The 21970-nt window shown below is 39.2% G+C and overlaps 3 protein-coding genes across 3 annotated transcripts; 1 reads left to right on the top strand and 2 right to left on the bottom strand.

Moving 5' to 3' along the window:
• Positions 1–777: 777 nt before the first annotated feature.
• On the bottom strand, positions 778–1827 carry LOC121778920. Its single transcript, XM_042176305.1, has one exon. It carries the CDS (start codon positions 1825–1827, stop codon positions 778–780), a length of 1050 nt encoding a protein of 349 aa, XP_042032239.1.
• A 5836-nt stretch (positions 1828–7663) lies between these two features.
• LOC121778704 (high mobility group B protein 9-like) lies at positions 7664–11880 on the top strand. Its single transcript, XM_042176109.1, has 5 exons — positions 7664–7806; positions 7901–7979; positions 8052–8214; positions 11361–11704; positions 11780–11880. Exons 1-5 carry the CDS (start codon positions 7664–7666, stop codon positions 11876–11878), a joined length of 828 nt encoding a protein of 275 aa, XP_042032043.1. The 3' UTR covers positions 11879–11880.
• A 134-nt stretch (positions 11881–12014) lies between these two features.
• Positions 12015–13445, bottom strand: LOC121778705 (glutathione S-transferase-like). Its single transcript, XM_042176110.1, has 3 exons — positions 13143–13445; positions 12997–13045; positions 12015–12631 (listed from the first exon to the last, which is right to left on the bottom strand). The coding sequence occupies exons 1-3, from the start codon at positions 13293–13295 to the stop codon at positions 12165–12167; spliced, it is 669 nt and encodes a 222-aa protein (XP_042032044.1). The 5' UTR covers positions 13296–13445; the 3' UTR covers positions 12015–12164.
• Positions 13446–21970: the final 8525 nt, after the last annotated feature.

Here is a 21970-nt window from a genome sequence, read left to right as displayed (position 1 = left end):
TGCATCCCCGGTACCCCCTGCCCGCCCTGCATCCCCTGCCATCCCGGCATACTACCCCCGGCTGCCATCCCGGACATCATCTGCTGCCAAGGGTACATGTTGTAGTACCCGGCCATTGGACCCCATCCACCTCCCACGGGTACCGTGGGAGTTTGAGACCCGCTCGTCACTGGAGTAGACTTGTTGTTGTTCTCCATTTTGCTTTATTGCTCTTGTACAGAAATTAAGTGAGAGAGAAAATTCGTTAAAACAAGCGGTGCGAATGAAAATGACGTGCAAATCACGTATATATAGTGTTTCGAAAAAAAATTGAGCTGACTGATCGCTCGCCGATCAGGAGCCTGCAATGGCGGCCAGCCGACCGGCAAGCGGATCGGCTAGCGCCCGAAAATCGGCATCGGGTCGCCGATATTTTTGCCGAAATGGCACTCGCCGGTTCCAATGGTTCGGCGAGCGGACCGGCCAGCGCAGGGAATCGGCTAGTCTGTCCGCTCGCCGCCATTGGAGATGCTCTAAGCACAACTATCAGCCCACAAAATAAAGTAAAAAACTCAGCAATTTTAACCCAAACGAAGTAAAACTTGAGGCAATCAAAATGGCCCATTCTTGCATCCCATAGTACAATTGCAATAATAGAAAGAACGCAATTTGCAATATTATAACTATGAAACCGAAATACATAGAATATTTTATAACAATACAATTTGCAAAGACTATAATAACTAGGAAAATTAGAGAGCAAAAAGTTAGGTAAAAACAAGAAGCCTAATACTAAAATTACATGCTACAAGAAAGGTGTATCTTGTTGTTGTGGTGTTGGGAGGGATTGAGATGAACAATTTGTGTATCGGATCTGAATCGAAACACTTGCAATGGAATCCTAAGATCGTAAGGTACTTCAACTTTACTAAAACTGCGATTTTGCAAATTATAAAAACCACCTCCTTCCATACTTGTTATGAAAACCACATTGCTACTGCAAAACTCCACAGCCACCGGGTGTTGCAAACCCGTATCTCTCATATTCACCACCGCCTTCTTCTTTCCATTGCTCCACACCTCCATCTCTTTTTCCTCAACTTGACACATAAACCCTAATTCCCCTTCATATTCCACCAACCTCGGCCACGTCCATCTACTCTTAGGAAGGCATCCTGGCAGCGCAGAGCATCGAAAACGCCTCTTCTCCACGTCCAGCGTCAGCACGCTGTCGTTCAATGTAAGCCAGTGCACGAATCGGCCTGCGGTGGTGACAGAGGGCGAGCCATTCATCACAATCTCTCCGTAGGGAGGCGAGCATTCGATAATCTTCTCCCATCTCCATCTCTCGGAATCGAAGATCTCGCAGTGGAGCTGGCTCCCTAACGCGTACAATCGAACGATGACGTAGCGAAGGGGATGGGATCGGGCGACGACGACGGCAACGGCCTTGGTTTGGTAGCGGAGTTTGGGATTGGGGAGAGGTTGCCATTGGGCGGTGGCGGGCTTGCAGGCGTAGAACCGCTTGTTGCGGCAGCAGATTTGTCTCTCACAGATGAGAATGCCTTGATCGCAGGAGGCTAGGATTTCGACGCCGTCGCAGCGGGGCCACGTGGATTCGATGGCTCCGGCGGCTGTGGAGACGAAGGCGGAGCGGTAATTCGAAGATTTCAAGGTTTGGAAGAAATAGCCGAAGAGGGAGTTGGTTCGTAGGGAATGGAGAGGGATAAAAGTGGGGTCGTAAATGATTTGTTTCCAATCCTTTGAAACGGATTTGCATTGTTCCAACGTTTCCAAACTTGTTCGGCTCAGAATCTCGAAGATCAACTCCGGCAGCAATGTCGCCATTTGTGAGAGAATGCATGTGGGTATATTATATATAGGCAATGCAACTCTTCTACTATTTGAATTCGAATTGGAGTATATATAGAGTCAGCTTGAGATTCAATCTAATTATGTAAACTTTTCCTTTTACGAATATCGGTTTTTCATTAAGGATGTTTTATGTACTTTATAGCCTTAATTTTAGGATATTACCACATATTTTGTGGAGTATATTTTCCTAATTAAACGAGAGTATAAGGTAGGAAGTTATCTAAACATGATTTTGTGTTGAATAGAGTACTTCTCATTCCGTGGTCCTTCCACACCACCATAGCACCATGAGGTGGTGTGTCCAATCAATTATTTATTGACAAAATAGAAATATAAAAGAACACACATTCAACTACAATTATTTAGGAAACATTCATTATACCGCTTTTATGGAAAATTGCATAATATAAATATGGACATTACCAATATATTTTCAGCTTCTATATATATTTCATATTTATTTTTGCACTTACTATAATAATAATAGCCAATATCTACAGCAATAAAATATTTAATCATGCAGCATTTGTTAATATTATTTTATGTGTATGATTTTCTTTTTCTTACTTTTATATACATAAATAAATATATGTAAGCATATAATTGAAAATTCTACATAAATTAAAATAAGTATGCCCATAATGTAATTTTTCTATCTTTTTAGTGCATAGAAATGATTATATATTTACTCAATAGGTTAATATTGCAATGAAGAATTTTTTAGTGCATAAAAAAATGGTATTCCTTTGAAATTTATATTGCAATGAAGAATTTTTTTAATTGTTTTGAAGAAGATGGAAGATGTAAATCATAAAAAGATTGCGTAAATATATTTTGCATGGGTGATATGGTTATGTAATTTATATATGGGGTATTCATAATTTCCATATTAAAATTTTTGACAATTAGCATGTGTGGAGGTGTAATTAATTTCCAGCTGGAACTGGAGTTATGTATATTTTCATTTGTCAATTTATTATAGATGAGACACACCATATCATCATTCCACCTTGGTATGTCTAGACTAGGAAATTTTTTCTCATACATATATACGCCATTCATGGATCTATTTTTCAATGAACTTAAATTTTTCACATCAATTAAAAGTCATCACTGCTATTGTGGAGAATGTTTTTTTAAAAATTTTAATCACCAATTCATATGATAGGATTTGCTTTTATTTTTTCTATTGTTATCATTGAACATAATATTTGATGGTATTTTTTTCATTTTTTTGCTAGTATTTCACAAAATAAAATATAAAGATAGTTAATATAATATTAATAATAATAATGTAAATGATTAAAATATTCGAAAGCTTATTTTTACGCAATTAAAAGGAGATTATATTGGTTAAAAGATATCAGCTATAAAACCAATAAGAAATAACTTTATAAAACTAAATACGTAGAATTTATAATAATTAATCAAGAAAGAACAATTATAAAACGAAGAAATTAAAACTTAATGACACGTAATACCAACAACCTGTTTTTCTAAATCTCTACACGACAATTTGTATTAAAAATACAATTCTTACAAATAATATTAAAAACATTCTCCACAATAGCAGTGATGACTTTTAATCGATGTGAAAAATTTAAGTTCATAGAAAATAGATCATGTGAATGGCGTATACATGTATATCATATGTGCGTATTTATGGCTATATGTAGTATATACTCTTTCCGTTCTATAGTAATATACACATTTCATTTTGCGCACTCGTTTTGAAAAAATAATTATAAATAGTTAAAGTGGAGAAAAAGTAAAGTAAGAGAGAGAATATTGTAGATAAGACTTTTCTCTACATTATTCTTTCTCTTACTTTACTCTCTCTCCACTTTAACTATTTATTATCATTTTTTTCCAAACGAGTGCAGAAAATGAAATGACTATATTACTATGGAACGGATGGAGTATGTAATATGCAAAATTTCCATATTTTGCAATGCCATGTTTGATGCTAGTTGGAGATGAGGCTAATGTATTTGTCTATTTGTCAAAATATTATTAAGAGGACATACCACGTCATATTTCCACGTGGTATACCTTGACCACAGAATATTTTCTCGGATTGGAGTTCAAGTCTTCAAGATATAGTTAAGTTTTATGAGGTTGGTAGATATTTATATTTTCCAAATTAAACAAGGATATGAGAGGGAGCATCCACAACGGTGCTCTTGGGCAAGAGCACAGTCCTTGTCGTCGGCAAGAGCACGACTATGCTCGCCGCTCCGCTCTTGCCGTCGGCACGGACGTGCTCTTGCCGAAGAGCACCAACGTTCCATTGGGAGGTGATGCCCAATCTCGCCCATGCGCGATTGGACGTGTTTTTATTCCATTAAATTTATTTATTTTTTAAAAAAAAAATCATAAAAAATAAAAAATAATTTGAAAAATAAAAAAAATATTTTCGGATTCCCAAAAATATAGCCGTTTTTTAAAACTTTTTTTTATTTTTTTTACATCAAATAGTAGTGATATCAGTCAATCTTTCTCATCAAATGTCAATTTTTACTTAAGATAGATAGGTTTACGTTTATGGTTGCAATTCACAATTTTGTAGCCTATATATATAAGCATGTTCTTGTGTCTTCAATTAGGAAGCAACAAGATTCATCAATTATATAATTTTTTATTTTTTAGTAATTTCTAATATTATTTTGGGTATTTTAAATGCATTTTAATATTGTAGAAATATTTTTAGTAATTGAAGTATTTAAATTGAATAATAGAATGGTGTGATCTTTGAATAGTGTAAGTGCATGCTCTTGCGGAAGAGTAGGAAATTAAAAATGAAAAAAATTTAGATTTGAACCCAGATTCATACTCTTTTGCAAAAGCATGTATGGGGATGCTCTAACATTACCTAAACCTAAACATGATTTAATTTATCGTATGAACACGAATAGGGTTGGAGACTTGGTGGATGGGCTAATGGGCTTAATGCCCATTAGCCTATTTCGGATTTATGTTTAATAGTGTTTTAATTTTATACTTTATGTTTAATTTAAATTTATATATTTACCATGTGTTTGTTTAATTAATTATTTTATCTTATTAATTTAGGTTTAGGAACCCAGCTCATAGCGAAAAATATAGTAAATTCGTTAATTAGTATGGTTTATTGGTCTAATTTTATTTGACTTTTATTTTTATATGTAACTAAAATACAAGTAATAATAATATTTGTAGAATAACAAAAAAAAATACATATACTAAAATTTTAATAAAATCATATTTAGAATAATATTAATGATAAAAAAGTACATAATACTTCCTCGGTTCCATAGTAGTAGAAACATTTCTTTTCGGCACGACGATTAAGAAAATGATGTGTAAGAGAATCCATAACGCTAGCGGGCCGGACCGCAACTGGGTCCCCAATTTCCGGCCTGGGACGGTCCCGGTGACGCAGTCGCATCCCGGGGCCGCGCCCGGGGTCCGCCTTGGCCGGTGTTGGAGGTGAGCTTTTTCCGGTCCCGGGCCCCAATTTCTGGTTTCTTTTTAATTTGGAAGAGGAAGAAGAGGGAGAAAACGGAAGAAGAGGGCGACGAAGCCTCAATTTTCTCATTTTTTTGGCATTTGGAAGAGGAAGAAGAGGGGCAACGGACCCCCAATTTTCTCATTTTTTTGCATTTTTTTTGCATTTTGTAAGGAAGAAGAGGGGCGAGAAGAAGAGTAATTTTTTTTTGCATTTTTTTATGTTCAAATTTTTAATTTTTTTAGTTTATAATTTATTATTTTTGAATTAAAAATGAACTTCTGGTGTTATAATTGTTCAACATTTTCAATTTTTACGAGTACAATAGGTTGAAGTTGTGAATAGTGCAATTTAATAGTTGAGCCTGGGATGAGTCCAGGGTTGTGGATGCTCAAATGTATTAAATAAAAAAATAATAAAGTAAGAGAAAGGAAAAAGTAGAGAGAATAAAGTAAGATAGTTGGAAAAGTAGGTGAGAAGAAATGTATTGACTTTTATTAAAATGAGAAATGACTCCACTACTATGAAACATACCAAAATGCAAAAATGACTCAACTATTATGAAACGAAGGTAGTATATCGAATATGAAAATTATAAATATTTTGAAATGCTTACATTTCCAAACAAATGTGTGTGATTTGTTTCTTATACTCTCAAGATACAAATACTCGTAGTAATGAACTTGCGTGCATTGCAAAATATAGTGATAATTAAATCTTGTTCTTTCCGTTTCATAAGAATATGTGCATTTTTTATATTCGTTCGTTCTATAAAAATATGGGCATTTCATTTATGAAAAATTGTCCCCAACTTATTACCTATATATATCAATTTATTTACAACTTATATCACTATAGTCCACTATTACAACTCATAATAAAATATACTAGTAATTAAGAATAAGTTAGTAGAATGGGACTCTATTACCAAAAATGATAAGAGTGAAATATAATAAATTAGGGATGAACGAAAATGAAAATAAGTGATAGTAATTTTTTAAGAACGAAAATAAAGCGATATAGTTTTATTAGTATATTTTTATATTTCTTTAATATATTAAAGAAAAATCTCCTTAAATTTCATGTGCATCTATAAGTATGGCTATCTTTTATTGAATGGGGAGAATATTCAATATGTGGTTGTGGATTTTTAGGCATATAATGACGCACGTAAAATAACATTGAAGAATTAATAGGATCAAAATCTCCTATTTCTTCTTCGATTGGTGTACCAATTCTACTTGATAATAGCATCCAGAATGATTTTCGCCCGGTCATAGCCCAGCCACAAACTCCTCCTATCACACCATTAGCACTAAAAATCCTCATGTCACATCATCAGGACAAGCAAATAGCCCAGCAATAGCCTAGCCACATAACTCAAAATTATATAAAACAAATAATTGATAATCACACAAAATACGGAATTAAATTTACGACGCAGATACGGGAAAATCCAATAATTTTATTTAAATTCAAAAAAAGTACATTAAGAAAAATTACATAATTAAAAAAAAACTAACGCCGTGCATTCTTCTGCGCCCACAACTCTTCAATTAAATCCTTTTGGAATCGAATATGAGCATCCGTTTGGCGCATGTCGGCATGTGCTTGGAGGAGGCCGGCTTCATAGTGCGGGACCCCCCTTCGTACGTTGGGGGCGGGCATGCCTTCGCTTGGACTGGCTTCATTATCGTCGTTGGCCCAACTAGTTAGTTATACATCTTCATCTTCGACAATCGTGTTGTGCATGATAATACAGACGTACATTATATCAGCAATGCAGTCCATATGCCACAAATGTGTTGGACCCCTAATTGCAGCCCATCGAGACTGGAGCACACCAAATGCGCGCTCCACGTCCTTGCGCGCCGACTCCTGCCGTTCCACAAAGTAGGTCTTCCTCTCATCTGATACGCATCTGATCGTCTGCACAAAGACGGGCCACCTAGTGTATATCCCATCCGCCAAGTAGTAGCCCATATCATTAAAAAAAAATTCGATCGCCGGTCCGGAGCCTGCAATGGCGGCGAGCGCATCGGCTAGCGCTCGCGGATCGGCGTGCGCTCGCCGATTTTTTTACCGAAATGGCGCTCGCCGGTTACAATGGTTCGGCGAGCGAACCGGCGAGCGCTGGAGATTGGCTAGCCGGTCCGCTCGCCGTCATTGTGGATGCTCTAAAGTAATCACTAATCACTGACCATTCTCTACACTCTCCATCCCAACACCTCTGTCAGGCCTAAGGCAGTATTTTTCGTAAAAATAAACAAAAGTATATATAAATTATTTAGGTTAACTCTTCTAGTTTGTTGATTTTCCGGCATGTCACCGGAGAAACTGAGCCCCGCCGCAGATGGGGGCCTATACCCCGTCCCCCTAGCCTCCCACGACGACGTCGTTAAGGATCCAACTCTCTTCTTCAACACCCTCCAAAGCTTCCATTTTGAACTCGCCTCCAAATTTATGTAAAAAAAATAATAACACTTGTTATATATAAATTCCTCATTTTCTTCCATTTTTCTTCCATTCTCATCATGTGTTAGTTATTTTTCGAAAAAGGGTACCTGTGATCGGAGGGAAGGAGCTCAATCTGCATTTGCTCTATCTCCAAGTTACCACAAGAGGCGGCTATCACAAGGTTTTATTAATTAATTAATTTCCGATTATCTTTTTTTGGGAAAAGAAGAATAATGTAAAAATATTGGCGCAGGTGGTGGAGGAGAAAAAATGGAGAGAGATAAGCGCGGTGTTTGATTTCTCTCCGACGACAACGAGCGCCTCCTACGCTTTAAGGAAACACTACTTCTCTCTTCTTCGTGGTTACGAGCAAGTCTATTTCTTTAGAACTCAAGGCGCCATCCTCAATCACACAGGTCCATTTTAACTCATCAAGGACATTTTTTTAATGCATTTAAAGATATTAATTTGTGTTTTTAAATATAACACCAATGCTTTAAAAAACGTATTTATTGTTGGTACTATAATTAGATGACGCAAATAGAAACGTACTAAAAAGAAAAAGATTAAATTAAGTTATCATTAATTTAAAGACGCTTTCTTTTACGTCTTAAATTGTTAGAGCATCCACAACCGTGCTCTTGCCAGCGAGTACGGTTGTGGGTCCGGCGCCACTATTCATGCTTGCTCTCTGGCAAGAGCACAACACCCACAGCTGTGCTCTTCCGCAAGGACGAGCACAATTCAATTTAAAATTCAATTAAACAAAAACATTTCCATAATATTAAAATTCATTAAAAACCACAATAAATATTACAAATTACAAATAAAATAAAAAAGACATAATTAAAATCCTAAAAATTAAAAATTACATAATTAAAATACTAAAAATTAAAAATTACAAAATAAACTCCTAAAAATTAAAAATTACATAATTATTGGCTAATATTACCCGAGGAAGACTACTCATCCGGCGGCACTAACCCCAATTGTGTTTGGAGACTCAATAGCATGGTCTCGTGCGTTTGAAGTTGCGTGGGGGTCATAGTTGACCTATCGGCCATATTGAGTTGGCCTAAGAGCATCCACAGCGAGTTGTTCGGGGGTGGAGGTGGCGCATAGGGAGCAGGGGCAGATGGAGTCGCAGCGCGACGGCGGTCGGCCGCCGCCTTTTTCCTTCATTGCGGTCGGCGTCGGGAACCACTTGGTCCGGCGTCGGGGCTACCCAAGTTAGCTCCGGCGAGTTGGCTAGCCACTTCTTCGGAGCCGGCGTCGGATAGGGATACCGATCTTGACCGTTTGGAGGAGCCGCTAGAGGAGGATGTTACGCCTCCCATATACTTCGGGTGCATCCGCGTGTCCTGCCAAACGTTGAGGTACTTGAACGACTTGCCGTTCATGGATTGGTAGGTGCTCAGCGCGGCAGTGATGATGTCGACCTCGCTCCAGCCGCTCCCAGCATTCCGCGTCTCCTGGAGGAAATAACCATTGAACTTGCCAATTTCTTCGTTGGCTCGGCCGATGGAGTTACGCACCGTACTCTCGTTGCGCTCGATCGTTCCCGGCGACCGGTTTTCATTGTACCGGCGAGAGACGCGCCACCAAAAGTGATCGCCAGATTGGTCCGTGCCAACCACCGCATCTTCAGAGATTTCCAAGTACGCCTTGAATAATTTATCCATCTCCGCCGGAGTGTACGGTGTGCGGACACCGCGAGTAGGAGGATGCGGAGTTTGGGAGGGGGCGGTCGGCCTAGGCTCCGGTGTCCACCCGTATCGCCCTTCGGAGGCACCTTGGTCGTCGATTGGGTATGGCCGGTAGCCACCCGGAACGCCCGAATCTTGGGTTTGAGGAGGGGCCGAATATTCCGTTTCCGGACTAGGAAACGGTTGTGAACCGAACCATTCGGGGTTCCAACCGTGAGAGGGCGGGTGGTCATCGCCTTGGCCGGACATTGTTATGTTGTAGGGTATGAGAGAATGAAGATGAAAATGGTTATGGGAGAATGAAGATGAGAATGGATATGGGAGAATGAAGATGAGAATTGTGTAGTTTGTTGTGAATTTTTGGGTGTGAAAGTGGGGGTATTTATAGATGAAAGTGTGTATTTTTGGGGGAAAAAAATAAAAATAAAATTAAAAAGTGGTAAAAAACGGTAATAAACGGATATATTTTTTTTGGGAAGTGAATTTTTTTTTTTATTTTTAATCGGTTTTTTTAATTAAAAACCAATTTTTAATTAAAAAAATTCAAAGGCAACGGCTATGCCGTTGTCCAATCGCCGGGTGCCACGTGTCCTGCTCGCTGGCACGGCGCGAGCGCAGCGGCGGCGAGACGGCGCGGACGGACGCGGGTTGGGCCATCACCATTGTGGATGCTCTTATTATTTTTTTTTAAAAAAATCAAGATGACTAATTGCGTCTTGATTTTTAGATCCTTACCTTTTTTTAGTGTTGTAACAATAAATCAGACATAAAAATCATGAGTTTTACTAGTAGTATTGTTTTCATGACAGAAATATTTTGATTTCATATTTTATACTCCTACAATTCATATGTGGTTTTGTCCTTTTTTGGATGTCAAATTCAATAGAATTTCATTCAAATTGGACCAAGAAATTAAGAAAATATTAAAATTCATAATTTTAATATTAAAAGAGTAAAAGGTCAAAACTGGTCCTGAATATATGCCCATTTTACGATTTTGGTATAATACTTTATCTTTTGAATTTTTGCATCCTGAACATTTCAACTCGGATCACAATTGGTCCTACACTAACAATTCTGTCAATTTTTAAACGGTTTTAACTCGATTTTGACCGATTTTTAAACGGTTTTAATCTGAATTGGACTGCAAAAACCGTCAAAATTAGATTAAAACCGTTTAAAAACTGACGGAACTATTAGTGTAGGACCAATTGTGATCTGGGTTGAAATGTTCAGGATGCAAAAATTCAAAAGATAAAGTATATGACGACCATTAATGATGAAATAAGTATGCATTTTGATGAAATATTTGGTCCTTGGGATAATAGATTTGAAGTAGGATATTGTCCAGAGAGGAAAATGTTGGACCTATGATATTTAGGGTGACATTAATTGAAGTGCTAAGTTAATGAAAAATACCCACCACACATCATTTAATTTTTCGGCCACTAACGTTATTGTTCAATTCCGCAATCACATGTGACAATTTCATAATTCAATCTAATTTCTGATTGGCAACTTTTTTTTGAAGACAATGTATATTAATGAGATTGTTTTTTCATGATATAGTAGAGGAGAAGGAGCTCCACTAATCTTTATTCCAATTATCTTCAAGTAATTAATATGCACACTTTATTTGCTTTTCCATCTTTGTTTCATTTACTTCTTTTTTGTTATGTTTTAGGAGCATAAATGCAGTTCATCGAAAATTACACTTCTAATGGTTATTTAAGATAAACTATTCACTTTTTCATAAGATATAGTTGTGGAAAATACCTACATCTAATACAACATGTTGAAAATATGATCATCCTAATTTACAATTTTGACAACAAAGAGATGTACATTTGGTGCAGGCCCTCTTTCATTCCAGGCTGTAGGAACAATCGATGCCAAATTCGACTGCGGTTACCTCGTTTCAGTGAAGTTGGGGGACGAGACGCTCAATGGCGTGCTCTACCACCCGGCCACTCCAACGCACAATGCCCTCGTACCTTATGCTCCCGTGCTTCATAAGCCAGGCCGCCGCACAAGGAGGAGAAGGTCGGGTGATCCGGGCCGCCCAAAGCCCAACAGGAGCGGCTACAACTTCTTGTTCGCAGAGAAACACTCGGCCCTCAAATCTCTCTACCCGAATAGGGAAAGAGAGTTCACGAAGATGATCGGCGAGTCGTGGAACAAACTCTCCCCTGAAGACAGAGTGATGAGTGAGTATAAGTGATGTTGAAACACAATCCCAACTTTTTGTCAATCCTAATCTTGAATTTTTGCACAGGTTTACCAGAACTATGGATTAAAGGATAAGGAAAGGTACCAGAAGGAATTGAAAGAGTACAAGGAGAGGTTGAAGATGGGGCAAGCCTTACCTTGTTGAAGCCTACTTCTACCAATATTTTACAATCAAGACATTCATTTTGTGAGATTGGCTTCTTTCCATTGTTTTTCAATCTTCATGGAAAGGTTCTAGATCAGTTGACACAAACTTTTCAATTTATTTTTTGTGTCAAATTCAACAATAAGATTCAAATGTGGAAAGTATCCATAATATAAAAAGATTTGACTAACAACAATAAGATTCAAACAGAGTTTAGGAATTGCCTCACTTTATTAACACTCATTCAGACTTGGCCTAAGCAAAAGCATCATAAAAAATCAACCTTTCAAGCCTTTTTTGGAGCTGGTGGACTCTGCATCTCAAGAACCTTCTTCCATGACTCTCGGCTTGAAACCTCACCCCACCACCTCTCGACGTTCTTCCTTGACCTGAAGAGCTCCCCATCATCGGTCCCATTCAGGTACTGCGCATTGGGCAGGTGCGAAAGATCCGCAAGCGTGAAGTCATCGCCAGCCAAGTACTTACTCTCGTTCAACCTTCTGTCGTACACATCCAGCACGCTGGCAAGCTTAGCTTCGTTCTGCTCGATCAAATTCTCGTCTTGCTTGATCTTCATCCTCGGGGCAAAGGTTAGTTGGAAGACGAGGATGGAGCTCGGTGGATTGAAGTTCTGCCCTTCAGCCTCTAGCCATTGATCAATTGATGCCTTCTCTAAAGGATTTGTTCCAAAGAGTCCTCTGTTTCCTTGGTTTGCGTATTTGTCACAAACGTATCTTGAGATGGCTCGGGATTCTGGTTAATCAAATGGCATGAGAAACAACAAATCAAGATCCTAATTCAGATCATGTAGTTGAAAGACGCTGCTTTGTGTGTTACTATAGTTGTAAAATCTCTGAATTTTGCCGAAATTTCTAAACGTGGGAAATTCACTACAATGCATAAATTTTTAAGTTCGTCAGAAATACAAAATTTCGGCCAAAGTTTGTGATTTTAGGGATCAATAAGCCCTATAGTATAAAGTAAAATGCATTATCATCTTAACATTCCTCTCTAATCGAAGCTAGCCATCAGTTTTATACAATGCGAGCAATACAGATAAAACCTAAAACAGTGAGAAGAATAGAATTGCAAAAGCAGAGAGAGGGGAATAATGTTACCAAAGATAGTAACGCCCTCATCTTGAAATGCTGGTACTTGTCCAAATGGCTGCAACAAATCAAGAAAATACAACCATATTCTGTTAGCTGAGCAAAGAGGAAAGAGATTGTGGCAAAATTAGGAGTAATTTCCAAAAAAAAGAGACCTGAATTTTGAGGTAATCGGGCTTCTTGTGTTCACCTTTGGCCATGTTAACAGGAAGGAGCTGAAAGGGGACATCTTTCTCGAGGAGAGTGACCATAACCCTTGCCACGGCGGTGGAGAAGGGAGGGCCGTACAACTTCACCGGCGCCGCCATTGTGCAGTTGAGAATTTGCGGGAAATTCGGGTTTATGGGGGAGTTTACACTAAATATTACGTAAATGTACCCATTTTGTTATCTATTCCACAAATGGGAAAAACGCCAACCACATTGGCGTTTTTATTAGTAAATACGCCAACGTCATTGGCGTGTTATCATCGCATCGTATTTTAAGGTGTATTTCCGCCAAATACAGCCATATAAAAAACGCCAACTTTATTGGCGTGTTTTAGAGTAAAACGCCAATATAGTTGGCGTGTTTAATTATTAGAAACGCCAATGTGGATGGCGTGTTTAAGTTAAAAACGCCATTCCCGTTGGCGTGTTTCTGTTGAGCCATACACTTATCAGATCTCCCCCAACATCGCGACCCTAAACACTTTCCCTCCCCAAAACGCGAAAACCCTTCCCAAGGCGGAAAAACCTTTCGCTCGGGTCGACCCGGTGGTGGATTTAAGCGTGGATATTTTGAATTTGGCTAATTCTTCCAAACATTAGTCCTTCTAATCGGTTAGTATATCAAATTTTTGACCCATTCTTCTAAACATTAGTCTTTGAATATTTGATTGATTGTTGTGATAATATATATTGTAGTGTAATTAATATAATAGTTTGACCAATTGTTATGGGCACACTAATATTTTGATGGATTATTATGATATTATATATTTTAATAGAAATATTTTGATGGATTGTTGTGACCTAATTTTGTTACCAATATTTAATGGATTGTTATGATAATATATATTGTAGTGTATTTAATAGAATTATTTTGTCAAGTGTTTGGCTGACTCTACATAATGATGAATGTAAAAATAATACATATTGATTTGTGTTTTACATTATTGCAGATAGTATGACGTGGTGTGTCAATTTATATTGGGGTGGAAAGATAATTCCCGGAGCAGTTATTTCGTATGATCCTCCTTTTGCTAAAGGATTCATTATGTTGGATGAAACAATTTCGTACGATGAACTTGTGGAAAAAATTTGTGAAAGGATGGGGATAAGCATATATGAAAACAATATTCAAATAATATGGAAACGTACTATATGCTTTGGATCCGGAGTCACGTTTATAGGTGTTCAACTAGAAGAAGTATGCATGCAACTAATGTTTAGTGAGAGTATGGTTATTGGAGGTGTAATTGAATTATATGTTGAGTATTCGGCAATTACTCAACATCATAGTCATCATGTCATAAGTTATGATGCTGGTACGTCTACGAGAGCCCAAGAACCATATTTTGCTGCAACACAAGATTTTGATGTTGGTACGTCTACGAGAGCCCAAGAACCATATTTAGCTGCAGCACAAGATTTTGAAGCTGGAGGCGTGCATTTAGGGGAACGTGACAATTGTGATGTGGTTGATGACATAATAGGTCCTGATAAAGCCGACTTTCTTGATCCACAATCACCTTATTATTCTGAAGATTCCGACCCGGTTAGTACAGACTCGGATGGTGATCCGTCGGATGATGAACAATTTGTTGCTTCAAGACCATCCATTCCACTTGGAGAAACAGCAGTTGGAGAAACATCAGTTGGTGGAAGGGCAGTTGGAGGAAGAGTAGTTCCACAGTTCCCACAGCCTGGAATCTACTACTTTCGCACCTTACCAGGTCCATATGATAGTTTTGATCCAAAAAACTTTGAGCGTGATGATCCCAGTGTGCATTATTGGAGTGAAAAAGATCCTACCAATGTCGGTTTGCATACTAAATTTAGAACGAAGTTGGAATTGAAGGCAGCTGTGACTCATTGGCATTTGGAAAAAATCCGACAATATACAGTTGTTGAAAGTAAAGGAAAGAGATGGCATGCAGTATGTAAGTGGCCACAAGGAAATCCGAAAGATAAGTCCTTACCGCCATGTTTGTGGGAGTGCCGAGCAACACTGAGGAAGCATGATGAACACTGGCAAATTAGAGTGTTCAGCACTGCTCATACTTGCATGGGGGATCGTAACTATAATGGCCACGCTAATCTTTCGTCGGGTATGATAGCGTTGAGTGTTCGCCATCAGATAGAAAACGATCCTTGCTACAAGGTAAAAGCAATTGTGGCGGATATTGAAAATAGATTTCATGTCAAAGTTAGTTACAAGAAAGCATGGTATGCTCGGAGGACAGCGATTGAGCTTGTATACGGTGGATGGGAGTGGTCGTTCAAAGTGTTACCAGCTTATTTGAATGAAATGCAAAGACAAAATCCTGGCACAATTGTGGAATGGTTGCACGATGACATATTAAGCAATGGTATGAACAAGGTATTCAAGTACGTATTCTGGGCTTTTGGACCAGCTGTGGAGGCTTTTCAACTATGCAAACCAGTTTTAACGGTTGATGGAACTCATCTACGTGGACGATGTAGAGGTAAAATTCTTATTGCCGTTGGATTTGATGCTAATAAGAAATGTTTGCCTGTTGCATATGCCATTGTTGATGAGGAAACCAAAGAAAGTTGGAATTGGTTTATGGAACGCATTAGACTTCATGTAGCAAAGAATGAAATATGTGTCATATCTGATAGGCATGTGGGAATCATAGATGCAATGAATTCTCCCATATGGAAAGAAGAACCCAATGTGGGTCATCACAGATTTTGCTTGGTACATGTTAGAAAGAATGTTTTGCAGAATCATAAAGGTATCATGGTCAAAAGACTTGTTTGGAAAATTGGTATTGCTACCAAGAAGCGCAAGTTTAAGATCAGACGTCGTTTACTTCGAAACGTCAACACCGAGGCTTTGCAGTACCTTGATGCCGTGGAGTTAGAAAAATGGAATCTGGCTTATGACAAACACAAAAGATGGGGTGAGGTGACCACTAATATGGTGGAATCATACAACAATGTGTTGAGAGGCGCAAGACAACTCCCAATTAAAGCTTGCATTGATATGATATTCTGGAGGACAATAGAATGGTTCAATGACCGGTCAATTGCATCAACACAGTGTGCCACACCACTGACCCCGTGGGCGCATGAAAAGGTGTGCAAAAATGATGCAAAAGGTCAATTACATAATGTGAGAGCACCCAACACAATTGCAGGGCATTATGTGGTTCGAACAAAGCGTCGAATTGGTGGAAAGGGCGATAATAAGTGGAAGGTAAAGTACTTGGACTCGCACTGCAAATGTCAAAAGTGGCAGATGTGGAGACTTCCATGTTCACATGCAGCGGCAGTTGCACGTTTTAGAAACGACAACATGCTGTCGCTTGTTGATCCCGTATACCGCACAAGTGTTTGGGTACACCAATATTCTACGGTGTTCAATCCACCCAGACACCAAGATTATTGGGCCGTGCCTGAATGGACTTTGCGATGTTCACGAGCTCAGTTAATGCCTAAAAGTCGCGGTCGATACCGTACTACTAGGATTCCTAATCAGATGGATGTCCGTGAAGCTGACCAGCCACGAGCCCGACGCCGATGTAAACATTGCCGTCAACCAGGTCACGACAGGCGCAACTGCCCGAATGCTCTTTCAAGGATGGATACTCAGTTGGAAGATGATGCTGCTGACGATTTTATGCCTCCACCTCCACCAAGGATGGATACTCAGTTGATGGATACTCAGTTGATAGATGATGCCGCAGACGATTTTTTGCCTCCACCTCCACCAAGATATGCAGTTCGAGGTCGTCATTCTGTCAGTCACACTGATGATGTCGATCACGATTTTATGCCTCCACCACCTCCACCAAGATCTGCAGTTCGAGGTCGTGATTCTGTCAGCCACACTGGTGGTACAGGCGAACACATCGGTCTCAGTGATGTCCCACATTCTCCACCTCGGTCTTCTGTGCGAGACGAATATTTTGGGGTTGATTTAGAGAATGTCATTGTGCGAGAGACTCCTCCGTCTAGACTCTCAACCGCCAGAATTGGGAAGGGGATCCGTAGCTTTTTTACGCGGAAAAGGCGAGACAATTGAACATATGCATTGTGTAATATTGGATTTCTGTATTTAGCAATATTTGGACTCATGTATTGGGTAATATTTGTAGTTACATAATGAGTTGGATGAAATGAAAATAGTTAAAAAAGGAGCTGGATGAAATGATTAAAAACGGTAGCGTTTCTTCTTTAAAAACGCCTATGTGAGTGGCGTTTTTAAAGAGACGCCAATTAAAATGGCGTGTTTCTATCAAAAAACGCCAACGATATTGGCGTATTTTGGCTAAAAACGCCAACGGGAATGGCGTCTTTATTCAGAATGGCCGCATTCCTCGTGGAAAAAACGAGCAAAATTTCTTCTAACTTAGAAACGCCAACCACATTGGCGTTTTTAGATAACACGCCATTCCCGTTGGCGTTTTTGTTCAGAAACTTCGTGGAAAAAAACGAGCAAAATTTATTCTAACTTAGAAACGCCAATGTCATTGGCGTTTTTAGATAACACGCCATTCCCGTTGGCGTTTTTGTTCAGAAAGACTTACCATACCAAATTTTCACAGATACGCCAATATCTCTTTATTTGCCTGTTTACATTTCAACTAGGAAATTTATAATTCAGACATCCAAAGACTTAATCATAAAGACTTAAATTCAATGAGTTCAAATCAATATCAAATTACAGTAATATCAAGAGTTCAAATTAGTTCAATCGTCACGACGTTTCCGCATAAACAGACGCCGTATCCCCTTCCCAATAGTGGATGTAGATCTAGGGATCCTTGAGGGAGGAGTATCTTGAACAACAGCGTTCTCAAGATCCTCCTGCACAGACGACCGCGGTGGAGAAACGGGGACATCACTGAGGCCAATATCTTCTCCGGTACCACCGGTATGGCTAATAGAATGACGGCCTCGAAGTGCAGAGCTCGGCGGAGGTGGTTCCTCAAAATCGTCATCGGAGTTGTGTACGAACTGAGATGACGACTCTCCGCGGGTGGTTTTCTGCTTGGTTCGTCGTTTTGCCTTTTGCCTTATGGGTACGTCCACGTCCATTGCAGAGCGCTGCGAAGGAGGGTAGTCCATCAGCTGAGGCTCCCCGGATATCTGCAGTCCTTCTTCAACCATCCTCGAAATGGTTTCCATATCCGGACAGAAATGTCCTGTCGCAGCTCGGCCACTTAGAAAGTGGCGTATATTGTGAAGCGTCTCCACCTACAATTTTTCAAAGTTAGTACATATCATAATATGAATTTAAATAAGTAATCAGGGTTTAGTTAAGTATAAATAATGTACCGTAAAGTTATGAGAAGATGCCGTTTCGTGGAATCCCTGTTCAGCATGCACGCCGGGTTTGGATAAATACACCACAGTGATCTGGCGAAACCAATTCATATATTCTTCCGTTGCAACAGGCTCAGTACTGTCCTCCAGATCAGTCCATATCGTAAAGTGTCTGTTGTCCCACTCCTGTATATAATTGGCGTGCCATTGAACCCAATTCCGACCAGATTTTCCACGGCGATCCTGTTACAAAAAATCAGAACCGTGGAACCGGGGGAGATCCGGGATATACGGTTGGACAATCCCGAATTGGCGCAACACTCGGTGTGGCAGGTGTGGCTCAGCCAGATTCCAACAAATAAGCGTTGTGATCGACATCCATATAGGACGACCGGCATCACAACTTTCCGGCAACTCCCGGTGGAGATAAGGCCTCCAAATAAACTACATGTGATACAAATTTTTCAAAATAATTTCCATAAAAACAAAAAACAAAAAACCAAAAACATTTTATAAATATATGAAGTACCTGATTAGGATGCATCATGGAGAACTGATCTCGGAAATTTTCAATACAATGTCCGGGTGCTTTTACATATGACGCCGGGCCATTCCATCTAAAAAATTTAAATTATGAGCGAAGAACACGAAAATTGATGAACATTAAGTTTAAAAACGCAATTAATGAACAACTTACGCGCTTGCACATGGTAGATAGTCTGTATGCACGGGATCTAGCATCCTCGGTCTAATATTTGGGATTCTCTCCCAAGCCCAAAGTTGTAATAGAGTTAAGGCTCCCCCTACATCCGTCCTCTTACCAACGGCCGCTTCACACAAATTGTGGTACAAGCAAGCAAGCGTCGCCCCACCCCAGCTATATGTAGAACACCGTTCTATATCCATGAAAAAGTGTAGGTAGAAGAACGGAATTTTATTTCCGGATGCGTTGGGGATCATCAGACCACCAAGTAATAGCAGACAATAGATACGAGCCCGCTGAGCATATATGTAGTGTTCGTGGTCATCAGACAGCTCAATCCTCAATTGGCGCGATAAGCTCGTCTGCTTAAAAGCCATTTCCTTCAACTCGGATGCTTCCGGTATGAATCCTAGAAAATCCATACACCTGTCCGTCCAATATCCCGCGTCCGTCGGGGGGATGTAAGCTGTCAGAGCCTCTCCATCAACTTTCAGGCCCCATAAGACCTCCACGTCTTCCAGTGTCACAGTCGCTTCACCGACTGGAAAGTGAAACGTGTGAGTCTCTGGCCTCCAACGTTCAATCAGAGCTGTGATAAGATGGTGGTCAATTTCTTTTGGTTTACCACACCTTAACATACCCCCAAACCCCATCTGGTCCACTATTGCCAAGACATATTGCTGGATGGGAACATCCCAAATTTTTCCTTCAAATCGTCGGCAGCGTACATCTTCGGATGGAACTCCTGCCCATATGTTGTTAGAGACGTGTTGTCTCTGAAAATATAATACAGATGGATCCGCAGGACCACATGCAAGCCGACGACGAGAGGTTGAAGATGATGCCATAATTTACCTACATAATTCAAATTCAACAATAACCAACCATAACATTTAATCCAATTTCATAAACCAAATTCAACAATAACCAACCATAAACCATTTCAATAATTAGATACAATTTAATCCAATATCACAAAATTGAACACCAACATCAAATAAGCAAGTTACACAACATTGCACATTCAAAATCATAAACCAATTCACCTACACAAAATTAACAATTTCAATTAACAATTCGCCCAACCTACCAATTTCAATTTTGCCTAACCTAACATTTTCAATTTGTCCAATTTCAATTTGACAAACCTAACAATATAAACAAATTTAACAATCTAAACTAATCAACATACATCAACCAAAACCCACATAAATCAAAACAATTTGCCCAATTTTTTAGCTATAAAAACCCTAGGGTTTAGGTTTATAATCAAATTTATACACAAATTAACTTAAACCCAACACAATCCAACATAATAATCAACAATAATATCATTCAACCAATCCAAAATGCATAATATTTCTACTCAATTCACAACTCATTACAAACCCTAGCTATCCACCAATTACTATAATAATGTAAAAGGTAAGTATACTAACCGAATAAAATAGATGAATTTGGGGGAGAATAGCACCGATTGATGAATGTAGGCCGAAATCACGGAGAGAAGGCGCGCAGCTGGAGAAATCGCGAAGGCTGTGTGTTGTGAGGTTTTCGCGATTTGGGGGAGGAACGCCTGGTATAGCAGTCTGATTAAACACGCCACTCAGGTTGGCGTTTTTAATGATTAAGTAAATACGCCACTCGGGTTGGCGTCTTTTAGAAAAACGCCAATATGTTCGGCGTTTCAACAAAGATAACACGCCATTTATAAAGGCGTTTTTTTATTTATACACGCCAACCAAGTTGGCGTGTTTTATCGTAATTACAATCCGAGAGCATACACCCAAAATACGGCACAAGTAAAAAACGCCATCATCGTTGGCGTATTTACCTTAAAACACGCCAATGACGTTGGCGTATTTACTAATAAAAACGCCAATGTGGTTGGCGTTTTTCCCATTTGTGGAATAGATAACAAAATGGGTACATTTACGTAATATTTAGTGTAAACTCCCCCATAAACCTGAATTTCCCAGAATTTGCTGCAATGTGTTCAATTGTGAACCATTTGGATGAGGTACTATCATTTATTCCTCTTTTAATTTCACTTTTTATTATCAATGTTCTCTACTGTTATTTATTCTTAATTTTTGTATTTTTGAGAATTTTATTTTGTTTCATTTGATTCATGATTGATCCTTTCAATTTATCACACCCCATAATTAATCAATCCATACACAAAATAAATAATCCAAACAATATGTTAATAAATTATTTTTGTATTTGAGGTGGAGTTTCATTTGTACATTAGGGTATCCACTATGGATAGCCGCGGGTTGGGGCGGTCGCGGGGCGAACCATAGTGTAGGCGACGTCCGCCCCGGGGCGGACGAGAAACGGGGGGCGGACGGCCATTCGGCGAAAGCAGGGCGAGGATGCGCCGGTCCGAGGCGGGGCCATAGGCGGGGCTATCTATAGTGGGGCGGCGGTCGGCGCGCCGGCCGCCCCCTTGATTTTTTTTTTAAATTTTCGACAATTTTTTGAGAGATGAAGGGAGAAGGAAGAAAGAAGGAAGAAGGAATTTTTTTTAATACACGTTTTTTGTTATAATTGATTATAATTGGTTATAAAATTTTGGGGCTATTGGAAGGAAGTGTCCACCATAGTGGTGGAAACAAATTTTTGAAGCTATGGACAAAAAAATTGGGGTTGTGGATAAAAAATGGGGCGGGGCTATTGGAGTGTCCGCCTTATAGTAGACACTCTTAATACCATGAGACATGAGTTACTATGAGTTTCACTCATTCCTCAGGCTTATAATTATTTGTAAAATTAATAG

The sequence above is a fragment of the Salvia splendens genome, chromosome 19 (assembly GCF_004379255.2).
Source record: "Salvia splendens isolate huo1 chromosome 19, SspV2, whole genome shotgun sequence".
Classification (NCBI taxonomy): domain Eukaryota; kingdom Viridiplantae; phylum Streptophyta; class Magnoliopsida; order Lamiales; family Lamiaceae; genus Salvia; species Salvia splendens.
This window is presented reverse-complemented; position numbering and strand designations above follow the sequence as displayed.